At 40.5% G+C, this 19,314-nt stretch overlaps 1 protein-coding gene and 1 pseudogene across 3 annotated transcripts in view; one reads left to right on the top strand and one right to left on the bottom strand.

Annotated features, from left to right (window-relative positions):
- The first annotated feature begins 190 nt into the window (after positions 1–190).
- SRPK1 (SRSF protein kinase 1) overlaps positions 191–19,314 on the top strand; it is a 56,764-nt gene continuing 37,640 nt past the window's right edge. The window contains exons 1-3 of one of the 3 annotated variants that reach the window (XM_006860401.1): positions 191–278; positions 807–867; positions 7,499–7,501. In XM_006860401.1, the coding sequence (XP_006860463.1) occupies position 7,501 (1 nt within the window). In that variant the 5' untranslated portion in view covers positions 191–278; positions 807–867; positions 7,499–7,500. Of the gene's footprint in view, positions 868–7,498; positions 7,502–19,314 lie in introns of all 3 variants that reach the window. The other 2 variants (XM_006860400.1, XM_006860399.1) reach the window with 2 other exon arrangements.
- LOC102814558 lies at positions 7,926–8,369 on the bottom strand (annotated as a pseudogene).

Raw genomic sequence — 19,314 nt, 5'->3', positions numbered from 1 at the left:
TAACCGGGCTTTCAAGCTTGGTTGGCAAACACCTCTTAAGCTTTGAGACTCCTTTTTGAGAATCCTCTTCCCACCACTCTACCACTCCCTATTGCTCCCCCATCCTCGGGAACCGGTGGTAGAACCCGCACTCAAAGCGCAGGCGCGCGGCGTTGTGAGGCGGGGACTGAGGGTAGGGTGTGCACGGGCTGGATTTTGGGCTGCGGCGGGAGCCGGAGCTACAGCCACTCGAGTGCGCAGGCGCCTGGCGGTTACCGGTCTCGCCATGGAGCGGAAAGGTGAGCAGTGGAGCGGCCTCTGCCACGAGGGGCAACGGCCTCCGGGGCGAGGTCCGGGTCAGTGCCGGGAGCTTCGCTTAGCCGCCGTGGTCCAGTCCCCGGGCGTGCGGCGCCCCTCCATTGAGGTGGCGACGCCCCTCTCCCCCCGCCGCTGTACTGCCAGTCCGCGCCCCTCCGCTGGGGCGTCCTCCCGCGCCGGCCGTCGCCGCCCCTTGTTCTCCGCCAGGCCGGCCAGAGTCTTGCGGTCACCGCAGGGCCCGGCCCTCGGTGGGCGAGACCGACCCACACCTGCTGGCCCCTTTACCCGGCCCGAGCCCCCGTCGGCGCATTCCGCCTGGTCGCTGCTCAGCGCCCCGTGGGCCGCTTGCCCCCCGGCGGACCGCCTCGCTGAAGCCGCGGCGCTTGCCCCGGAGCCGCCCCCGAGGCAGGCCCCGCACTTGGGCCTGGCACCCCTGCTAGTTCTCCACCCTCACCTTGGTCGCCTTCTTCCTTCCACATTCGCCCTTCATCAATCCCTCTCTCCTGCAGTGCTTGCGCTCCAGGCCCGAAAGAAAAGGACCAAGGCCAAGAAGGACAAAGCCCAAAGGAAGTGAGTCTCGTCCCCCGACATCCCACTCAGTGGATTTGCCTCCGGCACCTTCTTGCTAGTTTCCTATCTTGAACGTGCGACGGGTTTGCGCACTCTGCAGCCCAGCCACATGGCCTAGTGGCGGCCTTGGAGGGTCGCTCTGCCATGTGGAAGGGAGCTTGTCTTTCTGAACGCCAGGCCTGGGTCAGCTACAAGTAGTCGGAGGCCTGCAGGAAAGGGCTGTTGGAGGGAGCCGAGCACTCCTGGGACACACAACTCCAGAGAGGAACGACAGACATTCTCCAGTTTAGGCCTCCCACCTGGAGCTGGTAGATCATTATCAGTCTATTCGTGAACTCTGGTCGGTATTCAGTACCTGCTTCCCTGCGTCTTATTTTGCCTCCAACCGCATCGCTGGTTACCTAGTGGTTATAGCACTCAACTGCTAACCAGAAGCTGGGCCATAAAAACTAACCAGCTGCTCTGCGGGAGAAAGGCGAGGCACTCTGCCTCCCTGTAGATTCACAGCCTTGGAAACCCCATGGAGCAGTTCTGCTCTGTCCCTCAGGGTCACTATGACCCGGAAACCACTGCTGGGCAATGGAGGTTTTGTTTTGGGGTCAGTTTTCATTCCCTGTCTCGTAGCGTCTTAAATTGCCTCCAGTGTGAGCACAGTAGGGCTCTGTCAGGAAATTCTTGAATCAATTTTCAGTGTTTACTTTTGGTTATGCCAACCAAACCTCTCTTTCATAGAGGAGGACATGGAGCTTTCCCCCCTGGGTTAGTCAACTTCCTGAGCCTGTAAACCTTGCGGTGTGCAGGCAGCACATGATAACTGCTTCTCTCAAAACCTCACACTGAGATACCTTCTGGAGTGGCCATCACATCGTAATAGGGAAGTTCTTGAGTTAACTAGCATTGTTGGTTATTCTAATTTGTTATAGTAAGCTCCCAATAAGGAGTTTTCTTAGTGGGATGCATAAGGGTGGTTTAGCACTATTGTGGGAATCAAAGTTGGGCCTAGCCTAGTAGAAGCACCGTATATAGGGTTCCTTCAAGTGAGTCTTAGTCTAAAGAACTTTTATTTTGGAAAAGATCTTGGAAATCAGCTTTTAGATCATTTGAATTCAAATTATCCATCTTAATTCTTAATGCACCAGATTGCAAAGCCTTTTGTACTGCAAGGTCAGCAGTTCAAGCTCACCAGCTGCTCCTTGGAAACTCTATACAGGGTCCCTGTGTGTTGGAACCGACTCGACAGCACTTCACAACATCATTTCTTAATTGTAGTCATATTGTGTTCTTGGCAGTTTTGTGACTTTCTTTGCATTTTTTATTTTTATGCAGTTTAATTCTGTGGAGTCCTGGTGTGGCACTGTAGGATAAGTGGTTGTTGTTGTTAAGTACCAAGGAGTCAGTTCCGACTCATAGTGACCCTGCACATGGTTTCCAAGGCTGCAAATCTGTACGGGATTAGAAAGCCTCATCGTTCTCTCCTGGAACAGCTGGTAGTTTCGAACTGCCAACCTTGAGGTTAGCAGCCTGATTTGTAACCAGGATGCTAAACACAAGGTTGGCTGTTCAAACCTACCAAGTCATTCCTCAGAAACCCCAGTTGGCACTTAACAGCAACAGTTCTTTCTGTGCTGAATGCCTTCTAACGTTTCACAGCCATCCCTGGGTTACCTTACTGAATGACACTGCCAGGTACCTTTGAGTTTCAGCATATTCTTAGGATACCAGATGTTTGGGCAGAGTACATAATGATTTTTATCTTAATAGAGCTAAAGTGGTAGGTCATCTAAGCTCTTGCTCCATTGTTACCATATGTCTTAGGAAATGTTTTATTTTGTAATATGCTTGGTGACTAGGGCACTTCCATGTGAGTTTATGGTTTATATGGAATATGTTCACCTCATGATTATCCATGTATGGATTGTTTTTAATCAGTTCTTGATCCCAAATCGGTAGAGGAGCTCACCTGGTTCTAATAAGAAGTGGACATTTAGTTAAGTTATTCTTTGTTTACTGTGCCTTAGTTTGCTATTCCTTGGTGGAGCTGATAGGTGCAGTAGTACCACTTCTGTTGCTCATTTTAATGGAAAATATTTGCACGTTCCTTCTCTTTCAGATTTCCACCTTCCATAGGTTCTGGCCTTCACAACTCATGTATAATAGTAAATAGCATCCCTAGTTTATTTCCCTTTTTTATGGTAAGTGGGAGGGTAAATTATAGCTAATTTCATCATAGTGTGAGACAGCTGGAAAGGAATTGTGTCCCCTGATTTTATAGATCTTAAAACTAGAGCCCAGATAACATCAAATGACCTGTCGTGGAACTGGCTGTTGCAGAGTCAAATCTGGGATCCAAGGCAGGCTCCTGTCTGCCAGTTTCATGCTCTGTAGGGTTCTTTCTTTGGATTCTTTCAGAAGTGCTGAAATGCTAGGGATTTTTTAATGTTATTTGAGTAATTCCTTCTCCATTTCGCTTTTTGAGACATTGTACTTTTTTTTGTTTTAAATTAACATTAGCTATTTGGTGATGGATCTCCATTTTACTTTCAGATTAGGAAACGGTTTCCTGGGTCACTCCTTTAGAAAGTTGTAAATCAAGGATCCAACCCCAGATCTGACATACTCCAAAGCCCTGAGTACTATTTGTCTGTCTCTTAAGTGATAATATTTGTGGTGTGTGTCTGAGAACAGATTGGATGGTAAGTGAGTAAAGAGGCTTCTCAGTGTAGGACCTCAGAATACTGGGGTGTTTAGGGACCTTTTCGTTACCCTGTGGCTTATGTCTGAGAAAGAACAAAGCACTTATCACTCTTGGGGTTCACAGTTCTCTATAGGTATACCAAAGCTGTGTGCCTTTTTCTATATATTATTTAGCTCTTACTATAATTTAATCCAATTTTAATCTGCTTTTGAAACTGCTTTTAAGGAACATAATTTCATATTGCATTTGATACCTGATTTTATTACTTAGCTTGGGAAATAAGTTTGGACAGTAATTTTCACTGTATTTGCATGAACATTATGGATTTAGTATACATTTAATATTAAAATTATTAACTTGAGCTGTGGAAGTATTTTTGCTCATTTCAACACTTGCTGAAATGTCAGAGGGGAATTAGTGATTTTATTTCTTAATATGCCAAAAATATACATTGAGAATTTAGAAGGCAAAATACTATAAAAATTTCCAGCATTTTTATCCAGAAGGGAATACAACACGTCAACTTGAAAGAATTTTTAAAAATTAAATGGCATGGTATGCTTTTAGACTTATCAATGTACCTTGACTCTTTATTAGTTCTATTTTTGTTGTCAAGTCAGTTTCCATTTAGCAATCCTGTAGAGGGTTTCCGAGGAGCAGCGTTTGGGTTTGAACTGCCAATTCTTGTAGTTACCAGTCCAGTGCCTGTTCTACAAAGCCACATCAGTACTCCTTAGTTCATTTGGGTTGTTGTTGTTAGTGTGGTGGAGTTGATAGTGACCCTGTATAGGGTTTTCGAAGAGCGACTGCTAGGTTTGAACAGCTGACCTTGTGGTTTGCAGTACAGTGCTGATCCTTACAGTGCCACACCAGAAGTTCTATTTCCATTTTGTGTAGTCTTAACTCTTTTTGTTCCACTTAACTGTAGTCTTATTTTTTCAAGGTCTACTCTTTTTCAGTCTGGTTATTGTTGTTAAGTGATGGTGAGTCGCTTCTGACCCATAACAATCCTGTACAGGGTTTTCAAGGAGCAGCTGGTAAGCTTGAACCTCCAACCTTGCAGTTCAAGTTCAAACTGACTGCAGTTCAAGTTCAAACTGACTGCGCATTAACCCAGTGGTGTCACACCTAGCATTTCCATCAAATGGATGTACCATAATTTATTTTAGTTTCTATTATAAATATACACATACACATGAGGAGTCTTCAAAAAGTTCATGGAAACGTTCCGTTCCATGACCTTTTAGTTCCATTTTTTTCACAAACTTTTTGAAAACCCTCTTTATATAACTGCAGTAAGTATAAGAAGACTACTACTGTGCTCCCCAAGTCCTCTCTACCACTAATATTGGTTTGAAAACTTAAGTTCATTTTTGTTATTTTGTTGTTGTTAAGTGCTGTTGATTCAGTTCCGACTCATAGCAACCCTGTATAGGATTTCCAAGGAGTGGCTGGTGAGTTTGAACCACCAACCTTGTAGTTCAAACAGGCCTTGTGATATCCAGTGCTTTATCCCACAGGAGGACACAGTTTTTGTTTTTTGTTAAGAAACAAAATGTTGATTATTTTTACCTACGATGAAAAAGGTATTTACAATGAATAAGTCAGTGGTCTTGCAGAATTCTATCATGGGATTTATAGCAGCGTTTCTATCACCATGCCCATATTTTTAAACTGATTATCCTTCCTTTGTTTCCAGTTTTCACATTTCAATCTCAGTAATTATCAATGGATCTTAATTGAGTGTTTGATCAATTTCAGACTAAAGAAGTTGGTAGAATTCTTCAATTTCACCATCACTGGCTTTGGTAGTTGATGTGTAAATTTAAGTAACAGTAGTATTAACTGGTCTTACTTGTAAGGCATATGGATCTTAGGCTATCACAGCATTGTGCTTAAGATAGATCTGAAATGCTGTATTTGATGATGAATATGACACCATTCCTCTTGAATTTTTAGTTCCTGCCATAGTAAACCACATGACTGTCCAATTCAAAAGGGCCAAAACCAGTCTATATCAGCTCACTAATACCTAGGATGTGGATCTATATGAGTTCCGTTTCATTTTTGAAGACTTCCAGTTCTTTGATTCATACTTTGCACATTCCAGGTTCCAATTATTAATGGGTGTTTATCATTATAAGTTGTGCCCCATCAGCAAATGAAGGTCCTGAAAGCTTTGCACATTTCAGGTCATTATAGTCAACTCTACTTTGAGGCAGTAGCTCTTCCCCAGTCATATTTTGAATGACTTAAAACTTGAGAGGATCATTTTTTGGGATTATACCTAACAATGTTCCATGGCTATTCATAAAGTTTTTGGTGGGAGTCTTGGTGTGGCACTGTAAGATAAATGCTCAGCTGCAAGGTTGGTTTGAACCACAAGTTTGGTGGTTCACTAGCTGCTCCCTGGAAACTATACAGGCTTGCTATATGAGTCAGAATCAACTCGAAGGCACTTAACAAGAACATCATTCAGAAGTGGTGGGCCTCTTCTTCTCTGTCTGTCTGTCTTAGGCTGAAAGCTCCACTTAAACCTGCCCACCATGGGTGAACTTGCTGGTATTTAAAATATCAGTGGCGTAGCTTTTAGCATCACAGCAACAAGCAAGCCACCACAGCACAACATGCAGACAGATGAGTGATCATGTTGTTGTTAAGTGAAGTCCAGTCTGTTCAGACTCATAGTGACCCTCTAAAGGGTTTCTGAGGAGTGGCTGGTGGATTTGAACTACACTAACCTCATAGAGTGCAGCCAAGTGCCACGCCAGGACTCCCATGAGTGATTATTCATACTTTTAATTTCCAGCCTTTTTACATTAATATTTCTTTTGACAGACAAAACGTAATAAGGTTAAATATTCAATTTACACACAAGTCAAATAACTTTAAAACAGGTTATTTCTTAACTCTTCTGGCTTTTAAAGGAGCGTGAGGGCCATGGTTCTAGCCCGCCAGCCGCTCATTGGGAGAAAGATGAGGCTTTCTACTCCCAAGAAGATTTAAAGCCTCAGAAACCCTATACAGGGTCACTATGAATCAGAACTAACTCGACAACACTTAACAACAACAACAATTGGCTTTTAAAACCCCATTCTTTAGTTAACAAGAACATACATGCATACAGAGACATACATATGCATGAGGGAAAGTAAATAGATATATAGCCACTAAGGTCCAGTACATGTTTAAACAAGTCTCTGTGATCAGGGAAAAGTTGGATACAAGTTCTCTCAATAATACAGTTGTCTTCGTCTACTCAGGGTCCCTTCCAAAACATAATGATTCAATGAAAAAGTGGCTATCAAAGTGGCTCTCAATGGGATCTCCTGGGCTAGTTAAATTCAATCTTAAAAGCTCATAAGCAGCCATCTAAGGTGCAACTATTGGTCTCTCCTTGTGTAGAGGGAAAAAATAAAAATTGAAGATGTTTAGAAAAATATTAATCCAGTGGACTAACTAACAGAATACATAAACATCAGTCTCCATGACCCTGAGACCAAAAGAACTAGATGCTACCTGGCTACCACTACCAACTGCTCTGAAAGGGATCACATTAGAAAGCCTTGGGTGTAGAATGAGAGAAAGTGTATAACAAAGCTCAAAATATGTGAAAAAACCATGCTTATTGGTCAGAAAGAGGTTAGAGGAACCTGAGAATAGGGTCCTTAGTGATTTGTTTTTTACTGAATTTGGGATGCTATCACATTTTTTCATTGTTTTATTTTAGTGTTTATGAATGCAAAATTAGTATAACGTGCCCTCCAATTAAAAAATAAACCTTGCAGTTGCACAAACAAAATTTTGGCATAGGTCTGAGTGAGCTTGAAAAACAAGTTAGGATGTGTTTCAGCATATGGAGGGACATCCTAGAATCCATCTAGAAACATTTAGCAGAATAAATGGCCTGGTGCTATTTGTGGTGGTGTGCCTTAGGAAGTGAGAGAGGGTGCAGGGTGCGTGAAAAGCAGGTTATGACTCAACAAAAGCCACAGAATCACTTCATATTAATCAAAATCCAGTACAAAATAATATTCAACAGTACACAATTTCAACTGTGACTCAGTGTCTGGAAAGCAGGTTGTAAGCATAAAGCAAGTACCTCCGTAGAAACAATTTTCAGCATTTATAAGACTTTGAAGGTAAGAAAACATCATTCACAGATGATGTCTTGTGCACCAGTACATTAGTTTCCAGGACACTGGGGAAAACCATAAAACACACCAAGTAAAAATGTAAGCTGCTTAATTTTTCACCATTCTCTTGAGTATTAAACCCAGGCCACCTGTGGGGCGTATTTTCTTCTTTTTTTATCACTGTAAATACTCCTTGGAACACCAGCAGTTTTGCTTCTCATCACAGGCTAAGTGCTCTTGGCTGCTGCCCGGTGCATTGGTGTCTCCTCAGAATGGTCCTCAGCACCTGGATTAGCCACCCCCACCTAGCAACATGACAGCAATCTTGTGCCTGTTTTTGGAAGTATAAGAGAACATCCATTCTGATTGACAGTATTCTCTTGAGTACCTTTTTCCAGCAGGGCTTTTATACTCATCCTGGCGAGCAGAAGTAGCAATGTAAAGAGGAGTCCAACCTTGATCATCTTTATCATTCACTGGCACTCCAAGTTGTATCAAGAATTCATCTTTGTCTATGTCATGCTGAGCGTGCCCAATGCAATACAGTTCTATTGTCCTGGTCTGTTCTAGCAGCTCAGAATGTATTGGCCAGAATTCTCTCCCTTCAGTTCCTTTAGCTTCCCATTGTAGGCCAGGTTGCAGACCATTAGGTTAGACACACACCCCTCCATTTCACTTTCCCCATGCTGTCATTTTTTTAATGCACTCATTTATAAGCATTGGACTGCAAACCACAGGGTCAGTGGTTCAAGCCCACCAGCTGCTCTACAGGAGAAAGGTGAGGCTTTATATTCCCACAAATATTAACAACCCCAGAAACCTTATACAGGGTCTGTGAGTTAGAACCGACTTGATGGCACTTAAACAGTGAGAGAAAATACTACCAAACTTGACATACTCTGACTGTAAGATGAGTCCTTACTTCAGAAATGGGAAATGGTGTGGCATAATCATCTTAAATGCCGTAGAGTCAGTCAGTCCCAACTCATAGTGACCCTTCGGAAGCTGTAAATCCTGGCAGGAGCAGAAAGTCTCCTCTTTTCTCCTGCATAGTGACTGGTCGGCTCAAACTGACTGCTGACCTGGTGATTCACAGTTCAGTGCTTATCCTACAGGATAATTCTGCTGATGTATAGAATTTATAGCCTTGATTGCCTTTAAAAAAATTTTGTTCGGAAAATTTCAAATATATGCAGTTCTTGGATTACCAATTAGCTCCATTCCTAAATCTATCTTTAAGTCTAATTTCTATGTACATTAGAACAGTTAGGTGTGGATTGTATGTGACATCAGTCATGTTTTTCTTGTTGAGTGCCATCAAGTTGATACCGACTCATAACGAGCTTATGTGTAACAGAATGAAATACTGCTCAGTCCTGGGCTAACTTCACAACTGTTGCTACACCTGGTCCGTCTCCTTGGGGATCTTCCTTTTTTTCTCTCTGACCCCTCTACCTTACCAAACATGATATCCTTTTCCAGGAACTGGTCCCTCCTGATAATATGTTCAAAGTATGAGAGATGAAGTCTGGCCATCGTGGCTTCCAAAGAGCACTCTGGCTGTACTTCCAACACAGATCTGTTTGTTTGTCCATGGTACTTTTAATATTCTCCTCCAACACCGTAACTCAAATGCATCAATTCTTCTACAGTCTTCTTTATTCAGTGTCCAGCTTTCACATGCATATGAGGTTATTGAAAATACCATGGCTTGGGTCAGGTGCACCTTAGACCTCAAACTGACATCTTTGCTCTTCAGCACTTTAAAGAGGTTTTGTGCAGCAGAGTTGTTTGATTTTTTTGACTGTTATTTCCATGACTTAATGCTTGATCTGAGCAACATGTTTGTCTTAGTATATAGTATATCTTTCTATGCACAAAAAACATTAAATACTCCAAGATACACTAAAACATCTTTAACGTAATACAGTAATAATAATAATGTTTTCATGTGTCACAAAGTAGTACCTGTTACTTCAAACCATTGTATGTACCTAATTTTTTTTTTCCTAATTTTTAATGTAATGTTTAATTTTAATATTTTAACTATGGATTGTACTTAAGATATGTACTTGTAACCTATAGACTGCTTATATATATAATAAGTATATATACACCGTTGTTAAAGAATCATTAGAGTCGATTCTGACCCATAGCGACCCTATGTAAGGTTTCCGAGGAGTGGCTGGTGAGTTTGAACTAATGACCTTGCAGTTCAAACAGACCTTATCGTCGAGTATTTATCCTATAGCACCACTCTAGGATTTCATATATATATAAGTATGGACTAACTACACTAGGATTATGATGCCTAAAAATGTTAATAAATCCTTAGTAATCAGCATTCAAATTTCCCTACTAATTTTAAGATAAAATCCTGTTTCAAATCATAGTCTGTAAGGTTTTACAGTGCCATTGATTGAAAGTCCTGGTTTCTTTTTTTAAAAAAATCTTAGTCTCTTTATCAGTAGATTCTCATCTTTTTTCCCCTGTACAAATTTGTTTCTACTAGAGTCTTAGGTGGTATTGTCTATGGGGAGACACCTAATATCTAGTCTGTATTTTGTGATGTTAGTGGCTATTGATCATTGCCATGTTGTTAAGTGCCATCTAGTCAGTTCTGACTCGTAGCATATAGGGTTTCCAAGGAACAGCTGGTGGGTTGGAACTGCTGACCTTGTAGTTCACAGTCTAGTGCAGATCCTACAGTGCCACATCAGGAGTTCTGATCATTGCCTGGATCTATTAATTTGTTGAGGATTTATAATGGTGATATTCTATTATTGTTAATTTATTAATTATACTACTTTTATAAAGGTAAATGTCATTTCATCTTTTTGGTTACTCAGAAAGACAGTTCATACATAGGAGAGGCAAGATAAAAATGCTTATGCTTGTTATTTGCTCATTATTTACCAGTCTTCAAAATAATGAGTTAGGTTCCTAGTATTCTCTAAGATGACCAATAATGATTTGATGATAAACTTATAACTTTAATTTTTTGTGTTTCAATCCTTTGTAGTTTTGAGAAAACTGCTTTGTTGTTGTAAGGTTCCATCTAGTTGGGTTTGATTCATAGCTACTCTACATGACCATGTAGAACTGCCTCATCGTTTTCTAGATTGTAATCTCTAAGAGGGCAGCTCACCAGGTCTTCCCTATGGCCTCTGAGTGGGTTCAATCCACCAGCCTTTCTGCTAGCAGTTGAGTGTTTAACGACTGCGCCACCAGGGCTACTTTATAAGCAGCTTTATTGAAATACATTCACTTAACATAAATGTTGTCCTTTTAAAGGGTGTAAACAGAACCAACAGTTTTTAGTATGCTCAGAGTTTTCACCACTATCACAATCTTAAATTTAGACCGCTCATTGTTCCAGAAAGGAACCTGGTACCCTTTAGCAGTCACTCCTCATTTCTTTCCACCCCACTCCAAACCCATGGCAACCACTAATCTGCTTTCTCTGTCTGTATGTGTTGTTGAGTTGGTTTTGACTCATAGCGATCCTATCTAGGGTTTCTGACAGTGGCTGATACGTTTAAACTGCCAATTTTGTGATTACTGTACAGTGCTTATTCAGCGGCACCACACCAGGGCTCTATTTTCTTGTTAGTGTTGTCGAGTCGGTTCTGACCCATAGCGACCCTGTACAGGGTTTCCAAGGAACGGCTGGTGAGATTGAACCACCGACCTTGTGCTTCAACTGTTAATTTGCAGTCCCGCACGTTAACCTACAGCACCACACCAGGGCTTTATAGATTTACCTAATCTAGATGTTTCATCTAAATAGAATCAATCATACAATGTGTGATCTTTTGTATAACTGGCTCTATTTTTACTGTTTGTTTCATGTTTGGCCAATTGGAATCCCATCATGATTGTGCCTGAACCTGTTTGACTCAACATGGAGTGAATTTGGTAGCTTTTTTGCTCTCTGGTAATGACAATATGTTCCAGGCTCATCTTGTACTCCTTTTATTTTTGGCGCATGAATAGGAAATCCAAGCCCTTTTTCCAAGTCCTATAGTGAGAAATGGCATTTGGAGACCACAATCTGGACCCCTTAAGGTGCTTAGTCCTTCTGGGTTGTTAATCATTTCTAGGCCCTTTCTGTGAATAGAGCTAGGAATTAAGTTGTACTTTTTCTTTTAAAAAATAATGAGCTCATATTCATCAGACACCAAGACCCAGGGAATATTCCTTTGATACAGCTCTGTCTCCTTCCATGCTGAAAGCCTCAGTTATCAATAGCACCAACCAACATGGTTATTCATTTTCATTTTCCTGTGGTATACGCATAAGATTCTCAGTGACAAAGCCATTAGTTCACGAACAACATTGAAGACAACTTACTGTATTTTTTATAGTGTATATTTCACTGGATGTAGTCTTACTGAGTTTTAAAGTTACGTGCACTAATTCCTCACTATGTGATTGGTCGCCACTTGGTATCAGATTTATTTAATTTTACACAAGTTTTTATATCATCTTTGGGTTTTTTGGACAGAATTATTTAGTTCATCTGTATTTGTAGTTTAAACATTGTAATTTTTGATTGGTTGTAGTATTATATAATTTAATTTAAAACTAAAGAGAATGGTTGTTATTACGATGTGTGGAGTGGGCCTCTTATTAGTTCTGCTAGTTGTCCTATGTTACCAAGTATTTTGATTTTTTTAAAGAGTTTATAAAGAAAAAAGCTCAGAGGTTAGGAGTAGGTTTGCAGCCTGCAGTTTGTAATCTCTGCCTTAGGACCTTGAGAATGAGAGTTAAATATTTGATAGACTTACTGTGTCAAGCATCCTTTCCCAAACTTAAACTGAGATGTGGATGAGCCCTGTGGGTTCTTTTGGCCTCTTACTGGAGGATTAACTTGGGGAATTTGGAAAAGACCTATGAAGACTGGAATATCTAGCTTTTCAACTAATGTAACAAGAAATGGTTTCAGAAAGTTCTCAGAAACCACACCAAAATTTAAATACACTTTGTCCTTTTTCTGAGAGGGATAGTAGCAAAATGTTCCCACTTAATAAAAAAAAAATCAGTTGGCAGGAGCTAGATAAATACAAACCATTTGTACCATGGTTTGCCTTTAGTTATATAGATGAAGGTTAAGTTTGGGTCAAATTCATTGCTTCAGTATTATGTAATGCATTTATTGGTGTCTTAAATGCCCGAATAAGTATTGATGGATATTTTAGGGTAGCTTATCAAGAAGTCTGAGAAAACTTAATGCATATTTTAAGTATTATATAAGAATTTCTGTAAATAGTGATAAACAAAAACCATTGCCCTGAAGTTTTGTGTTGGTGCTATGAATCAAGTTGCTGATCTCTATGTGATACTTGATTTACTCAAATTCTTTTGTTCTAAAATTAGGTGCATACCAATCTTTGTTTTTTTTAACAGACGAGCAGTTTTAGGTTTACAGAAAGTACAGTGAGTTCCCAAATACTTCCTCTCTCCCCACCTACAGTTTTGCCTATTAACATGTTGCATTGATGTGGTACATTTGTTGTAATCAGTGAACCACTATTGATACATTGTTATTAAATAACCTGGCACGGTACTGTAGGCTATGCACTGGATTGCTAACCATAAGGTGGGCTGTTCAAATCCATCACCCGTTCCTTGGAAACCCTATACAGGGTTGCTGTGAATCAGAATTGACTTGACTGTACTTGATAACAAGGTCTGTCATTTACATTAGGGTTCATTCTTTATGATTTTATGGGTTTGATCAGTGTGTAATGTAAAAAAACCACCTGTCCTTTACCTGTTAACTCCGTCCGTTTTCCCCCTCAGCCCTGGCAATCACATATTTTTAAAAATATCTCTGTAGTTTTGCCTTTTTTGTAATGTTTTGTAATTGAAATCATGCAGTCTGGTCTGTTTCACTTAGCAATATCCACTTAAGTTTTCTCCATTTGTGGCTTGAAAGCTCATTTCTTATTGTTGTTGAATAATATTCCATTATATGGAATATACTGTGTATACTCACTGCTGAAGGACATCTTGATTTACTTCTAATTTTTAGCAGTTATGAATTGTTGTTTTTAAGTTACGTTGAGTTGGTTCAGACTCATAGTGATTCAGTATAGAGTTTCTTATAAACAATTGTGTGCAGACTTTTGTGTGGGCATAAGCTTTCAGCTTTTTTAGTTAAATGCCTAAGAGTGCAATTATGGATCCTATGAAGTTTCTTGTCCTTTTGGGCAGGGTCTTTAGTATTTTTTTTTTTAATCCTAGGCTAGTCTCATTTTTGTAGCGGATTAAAAGTGTAGCTTTCTAGGCAGTGGAAGTGGCACCATACCTTCTCATTCACTTGGCTTTGTGTGATGTTACTCTTCAGCCTGTTACATTTCTAGAATGTCCTTTCACCAAGCAGGTTGATCAGAGACGTCAGGTTCTCTGCATTCTGTCTACACGTAAGATTGGTGGCAAGCTCCCTTGACGTTTCTCTTCTATGCCAATATTAAAAATGTAATGAGATAAATTGAGTAACTAAGGCTCTGTTTCTAGGTGGAATAAAAAAACTCATTAGGGGTAGGCACTGATGGTGCAGTCGTTGATGGAATTCTTGCCCTCTAAGTGGAAGACTGTGGGAAAAAGATGAGGCTTTCTGCTTCTGTAAAAATTTACAGCCTCTGAAACCCTATTCATTGTCACTATGAGTTGGAATTGACTTGGTAGCACACAACCACCAACCACCACCACCAAGTGGAAAACTCAGGTTCAATTCCCAGCCAGTGCACCTCATGCATTATCACCTCTCAGTGGAGGCTTGTATGTTGTTACCATGCTGAATGGATTTTAACAGCTTTTAAACTAAAATGAATTAGAAAGGCCTGGTGATCTTTTTTAAAAATGCCAGTGAAAATACGAGCATAGTTCTGACAATGTAATGGCAGCATTTTGTTTCATTCAGCCTGAGGTCTCCAGGAGTGGAGGAGGGGTACAGCTTGATGGCAGCTAACAACATATTCATTGAGTGGTGGCGTGGTGTGTCATGGGGTCGGTTCCAACTCATAGTGACCCTGCATAGAGTTTCTGAGGCTTTACAGGAGCGGAAAGCGTCATCTTTCTCCCGCGGAATAGCTGATAGTTTTGAACTGCTGACCGTGAAATTAGCAGCCCTATTCATAACCACTATGCTACCAGAGCTCCTTATATTCATTGGGAGTAGTACCTTTTTACCAAAAAGAGCCTGTCATGTTGAGTCACACAGTCCTGAATTCCAGCATGCCTCCATCACTATTGTGGCATGAACGTGTGAACAGTTCCATTTGATTTATTTGAGTCTGAGTTGCCTTATTGTAGATGGCAAGGTTCTAAGGAGCTAAATTGTCTAGGCCCTGGATAAAAAATATCCTCACAAGTCCTCGTTTTACATGAGTCACCTGAGGTGCAGAGAACTTTTTGTCATGGAGCTCTGGTAAACTTGTCATGGAGCTCTGGTAAACTTTGGAGCCAGGATCAAACCCAAGTGTCCAGACGCCTGGGACCTTAGTTGTAACTTAGTTGTAACCTCTACAGGATCTCCTGCACCTTTGCTTTTCAGTCCTGCTGTGTGTGTTAGACACCTTCCTGTTAAGGAAATCTGCTTTCATCAGATTGCTCTGCTGTTTAAGTCTCTCATGACTGCCCTTACCTTCATATAAAATACTTGAATGTTTGCTTTTTATTTCTTTAAAGATTTCATTGTGAATTGAGTGAAAGTTTACAGAGCAGATCATCAGTTAGCACTATTTCTGTCTATTCATTTTAGCTTTTGTTTTTTTTTAAGAGACATATATAATAATTTACCCTACCAAAGGGCACATTCTGCAAGCCTGCCTCCTGGCTGTCAGCTCTCGGTCCCTCTAATTCCATGAATCTAGAGTCTTCAGCTGCTCCTGTCTCCATGTCCCCATCTCTGCCTCCATCTCTTGTGTCGCTGCTTCTCTGCATAGGGCCCCTGTTTGCTTTTTGTTTTGTTTAATTTTAATTCGTATCAAAGGCTCTTTATAATCTAGTTAAATGTTTGTGTATGGTGGTGGAGGGAACAGTGACATGATAAAGATGACACAGGAAATACCTGTGTATATCCCTGTTCTAGGCATTTGGGAATGAGCCCTGGTGGCACAGTGGATAAGTGCTCAACTGCTAACTGAGAAGTCAGTGATTCTAACTTACCCACTGCTCCATGAACGAAAGATAAGGCAGTCAGCTGCCGTAAAGAGCGAAGCTTTGGAAACCCTTATGGGGCAGTTCAACTCTGTCCTGTAGAGTTGCTGTGCATTGGAATCGGCTCAACAGCAATGGGTTTGGGTAGGTATTTGGAATTTGGCATTGAACAAAATAAAGTCTGCCCTTATAAAAACTCTGGGAGTATGGGGAGGAAGAAAGCAGACAAATATAAAGTACTAAAGAAAAAGGAAGGTAGAAGAGAGCATGTGGCAGAGATTGCAGTTTTATGTAGGAAATCAGATTCTCTGAAAATGTTACACTTTAGCACTGTCTGTGTGATAAGCACTGGACCGCAAAGTTGGTTTGACCCACAAAGGCAATGGTTCAAATTCCCTATGCTCCTCGTAAAACCTATGTTAAGTACCATGGAGTTGGTTCTGACTCATAGCGACCCTGCACAGGGTTTCCGAGGCCGTAATTCTTTACGGGAGCAGAATGCCTCATCTTTCTCCTGCAGAACCACTGGTAGTTTTGAACTGCTGACCTTGAGGTTAGCAGCCCATTTTGTAACCACTATGCAACCAGAGCTTATACAGGGTCGTTATAAGTCAGAACTGACTTAATGACACTCAGCAATAATAACAATAAATACGTACTAATAAAGACCAAAGACCAAAGCCTTCATTCAGTGTGAGTTGTACCTCAGCTTAAAAGAAAACAGAAATCCTCACCACTGGACCAATAAATAACATCATGATAAATGAAAAAAAAATTGAAGTTATCGAAGACTTCGTTTTGCTTGAATCCACTGTCACCATTCATGGAAGCAGCAATCAAGAAATCAAACAACAGATTGCATTAGACAAATCTGCTGCAGAAGGCTGCTATTCAAAGTTTTCAAGAGCTTGAGGACTAAGGTGCGTCTGAACCAAGCCATGGTATTTTCAATAGCCTTACTGTATGCATGTGAAAGTTGAACAGGGAATAAGGAAAACTGTAGAAGAATTGATGCCTTTGAGTTATGGTGTTGGAGGAGAATACTAAGAGTACTATGGACCAGACCAAGCAAATTTCTGTTGGAGGTGCAGTCAGAATGCTCCTTAGAAGTCAGGATTGTGAGACTTTGTCTCTCCTGCTTCAGACATACTATCAGGAGGGACCAGTTCCTAGAGAAGGATATCATGTTTGGTAAAGTGGAGGGTCAGCCAGAAGGAGAAAGACCCCAAGGAGATGAATTGGCACAGTGGCAGCAGCAGTGGACTCAATTCTAACAATTGTGAGGATGACACAGGACCGGGCAGTGTTTCATTCTGTTGTGCATAGGGTCACCTACCAGATGGCACCTAATAACAAGAAAGTGTAAAGTCAGTGATAATGGCTTGGGGACGAACATTCAGATCATCATATTAATATACAGCCTTGTTAGGACATTGTGAAAAATCTATTTTCTTAACTTTTTGCAACAGTGGTCTTACAACAATATTTGTCATTTTGTGATGGACTAAATTCACTCAGCATCATGTCCCCAAGTTCCTCCATATTATTAGGTGTTTTGCCGATTCATTGTTAATAATTTCATCATTACTAACTTCTTCGTTCCATAGTATTCCATAGTGTGTATATATCAACTTTGTCTAATCATTCTTTTGTTGATGGGCATTTAGGCTGTCTCCATCTTTTTGCTATTTTGAATTGTGTTGCAGTGTACATGAAAGTGCATATATCTAACCGTGGGCTATGATCTTTACAGAAGCCCACCGCCATAGTTTTCTCCCATAGAGCGGCTGATGAATTTCAACTGTTAACCTATTTGTTATCAGCTGAATACTTAACCAGTGCACCACCAGGACCACACCAGGACTTGGGTCTAAAAGCATGTTTGAACCTCCAACCTTGCAGTCTAGCACATTATCCTGCAGCGCCATACCAGGACTCCTATGGAAACCTTGGCAGCTGCTATTAGGAGATCACCAACAGGGTGCCATCTAGTGGATGCTCATCATAAATGTTGGTTATGAATCTGAAAATAAGCAGGCTTTATGAAATTGGTGTTGGTCAAACAACTATGAATGTATAAAATGTGGGTGTCAGAAAAAACTTAAGTTTCTTACCTACTTGAGAGTAAGTTGTAGACATCATGCCCCTTTACCCCTAAATACTTAACTATTCCTTAACAACAAGGACATTCACTTATACAACCACAATATTGTTCACAAAATCAGCAAATAAAATATCAGTTCAGTTCTAGTGTTTACTCTAAAACACCCTATTTAAACTTTGCCAATTGTCCCAATGTCCTTTATAGAAGATGATTATTTTAGAGGGGAGGGCCAGAATCTAATGCACTTTGGTCTCTTTAAAATATGCTATATATAGCCTCTTTTGTCTTTTCTGACATTGCTTTTCTTGAAGAGTAAGATTATTTATTTTATGGACTGTCCCTCAATTTGAGTTTGTCTGTTTCCTTGTAACTCAGGTTATAGATATGGACAGTAAATCATAACTTCCATGTGGCATCACATCTGGAGGAACCGCATATCTGTCCCAGTATTTGAGTTGTTAACGTTTGGTTCATACCAGGTTTCTCTACCATAGCATTATGATTTTTGCCTTTGTAGTGACTTAGTAATTTGAGGAGAGCTACTTTGTGTAACTATTTTTATCCCCGTTGAAATTTCACAATTAGTTTGAGTTTCCATTGTCAAATCTTGTCTAAATCACTTATTAATATGATCATTGTAAAATGGTGATTATATAACTGTACCATTTTCTTGTATAGTTAATGGTCATTATTGGATTGTTAGGTGCTGTGCACTCAGTTTCAACTCATAGTGACGTTATGCACAACAGAACCAAACACTGCCCTGTCCTGTGCCAGCCTCACAATTGTTATTCAGCGATTACTGCTGCCACTGTGCCAGTCCATCTCGCTGGGGGTCTCTTTAGCTGAACCTCCACTTTTCCAAGCATGAGGTCCTTCTCCAGGAACTGGTCCCTTCCTGATAATATGTCCAAAGTATGAGAGACAAAGTCTCACGATCCTGGCTTCTATGGAGCATTCTGAATGTACTTCCAACACAGATTTCTTTGTTCTTCTGACAGTCCATGGTACTTTTAATATTTTACTCCAGCACCATAACTCAAATGCATCAATTCTTCTGTGGTCTTCCTTATTCATTGTTCAACTTTCACATGCATATGAGGCTATAGAAAATAATACCTTGGTGTGGGTCAGGTATACCTTAGTCCTCAAACTAACATCTTTGTTCTTTAAAACCTTAAAGAGTCTTCTTTAAAACCTTAAAGAGTCTTCTGCAGCAGATTTACCTAATGCAATACATTATGTGATTTTTTGGCTACTGCTTCTGTGAGTGTTGATGGTTGATCCAAGCAAAATGAAGTCTTTGACAACTTTAGTCTTTTCTCCACTAATATGGATGTTTTTAT

This window comes from Chrysochloris asiatica, unplaced genomic scaffold (genome assembly GCF_000296735.1).
Source record: "Chrysochloris asiatica unplaced genomic scaffold, ChrAsi1.0 scaffold00038, whole genome shotgun sequence".
In the NCBI taxonomy this organism is placed as follows: domain Eukaryota; kingdom Metazoa; phylum Chordata; class Mammalia; order Afrosoricida; family Chrysochloridae; genus Chrysochloris; species Chrysochloris asiatica.
Note: the sequence above shows the minus strand (reverse complement) of the source record. Positions and strands in the feature narration are given on the sequence as shown.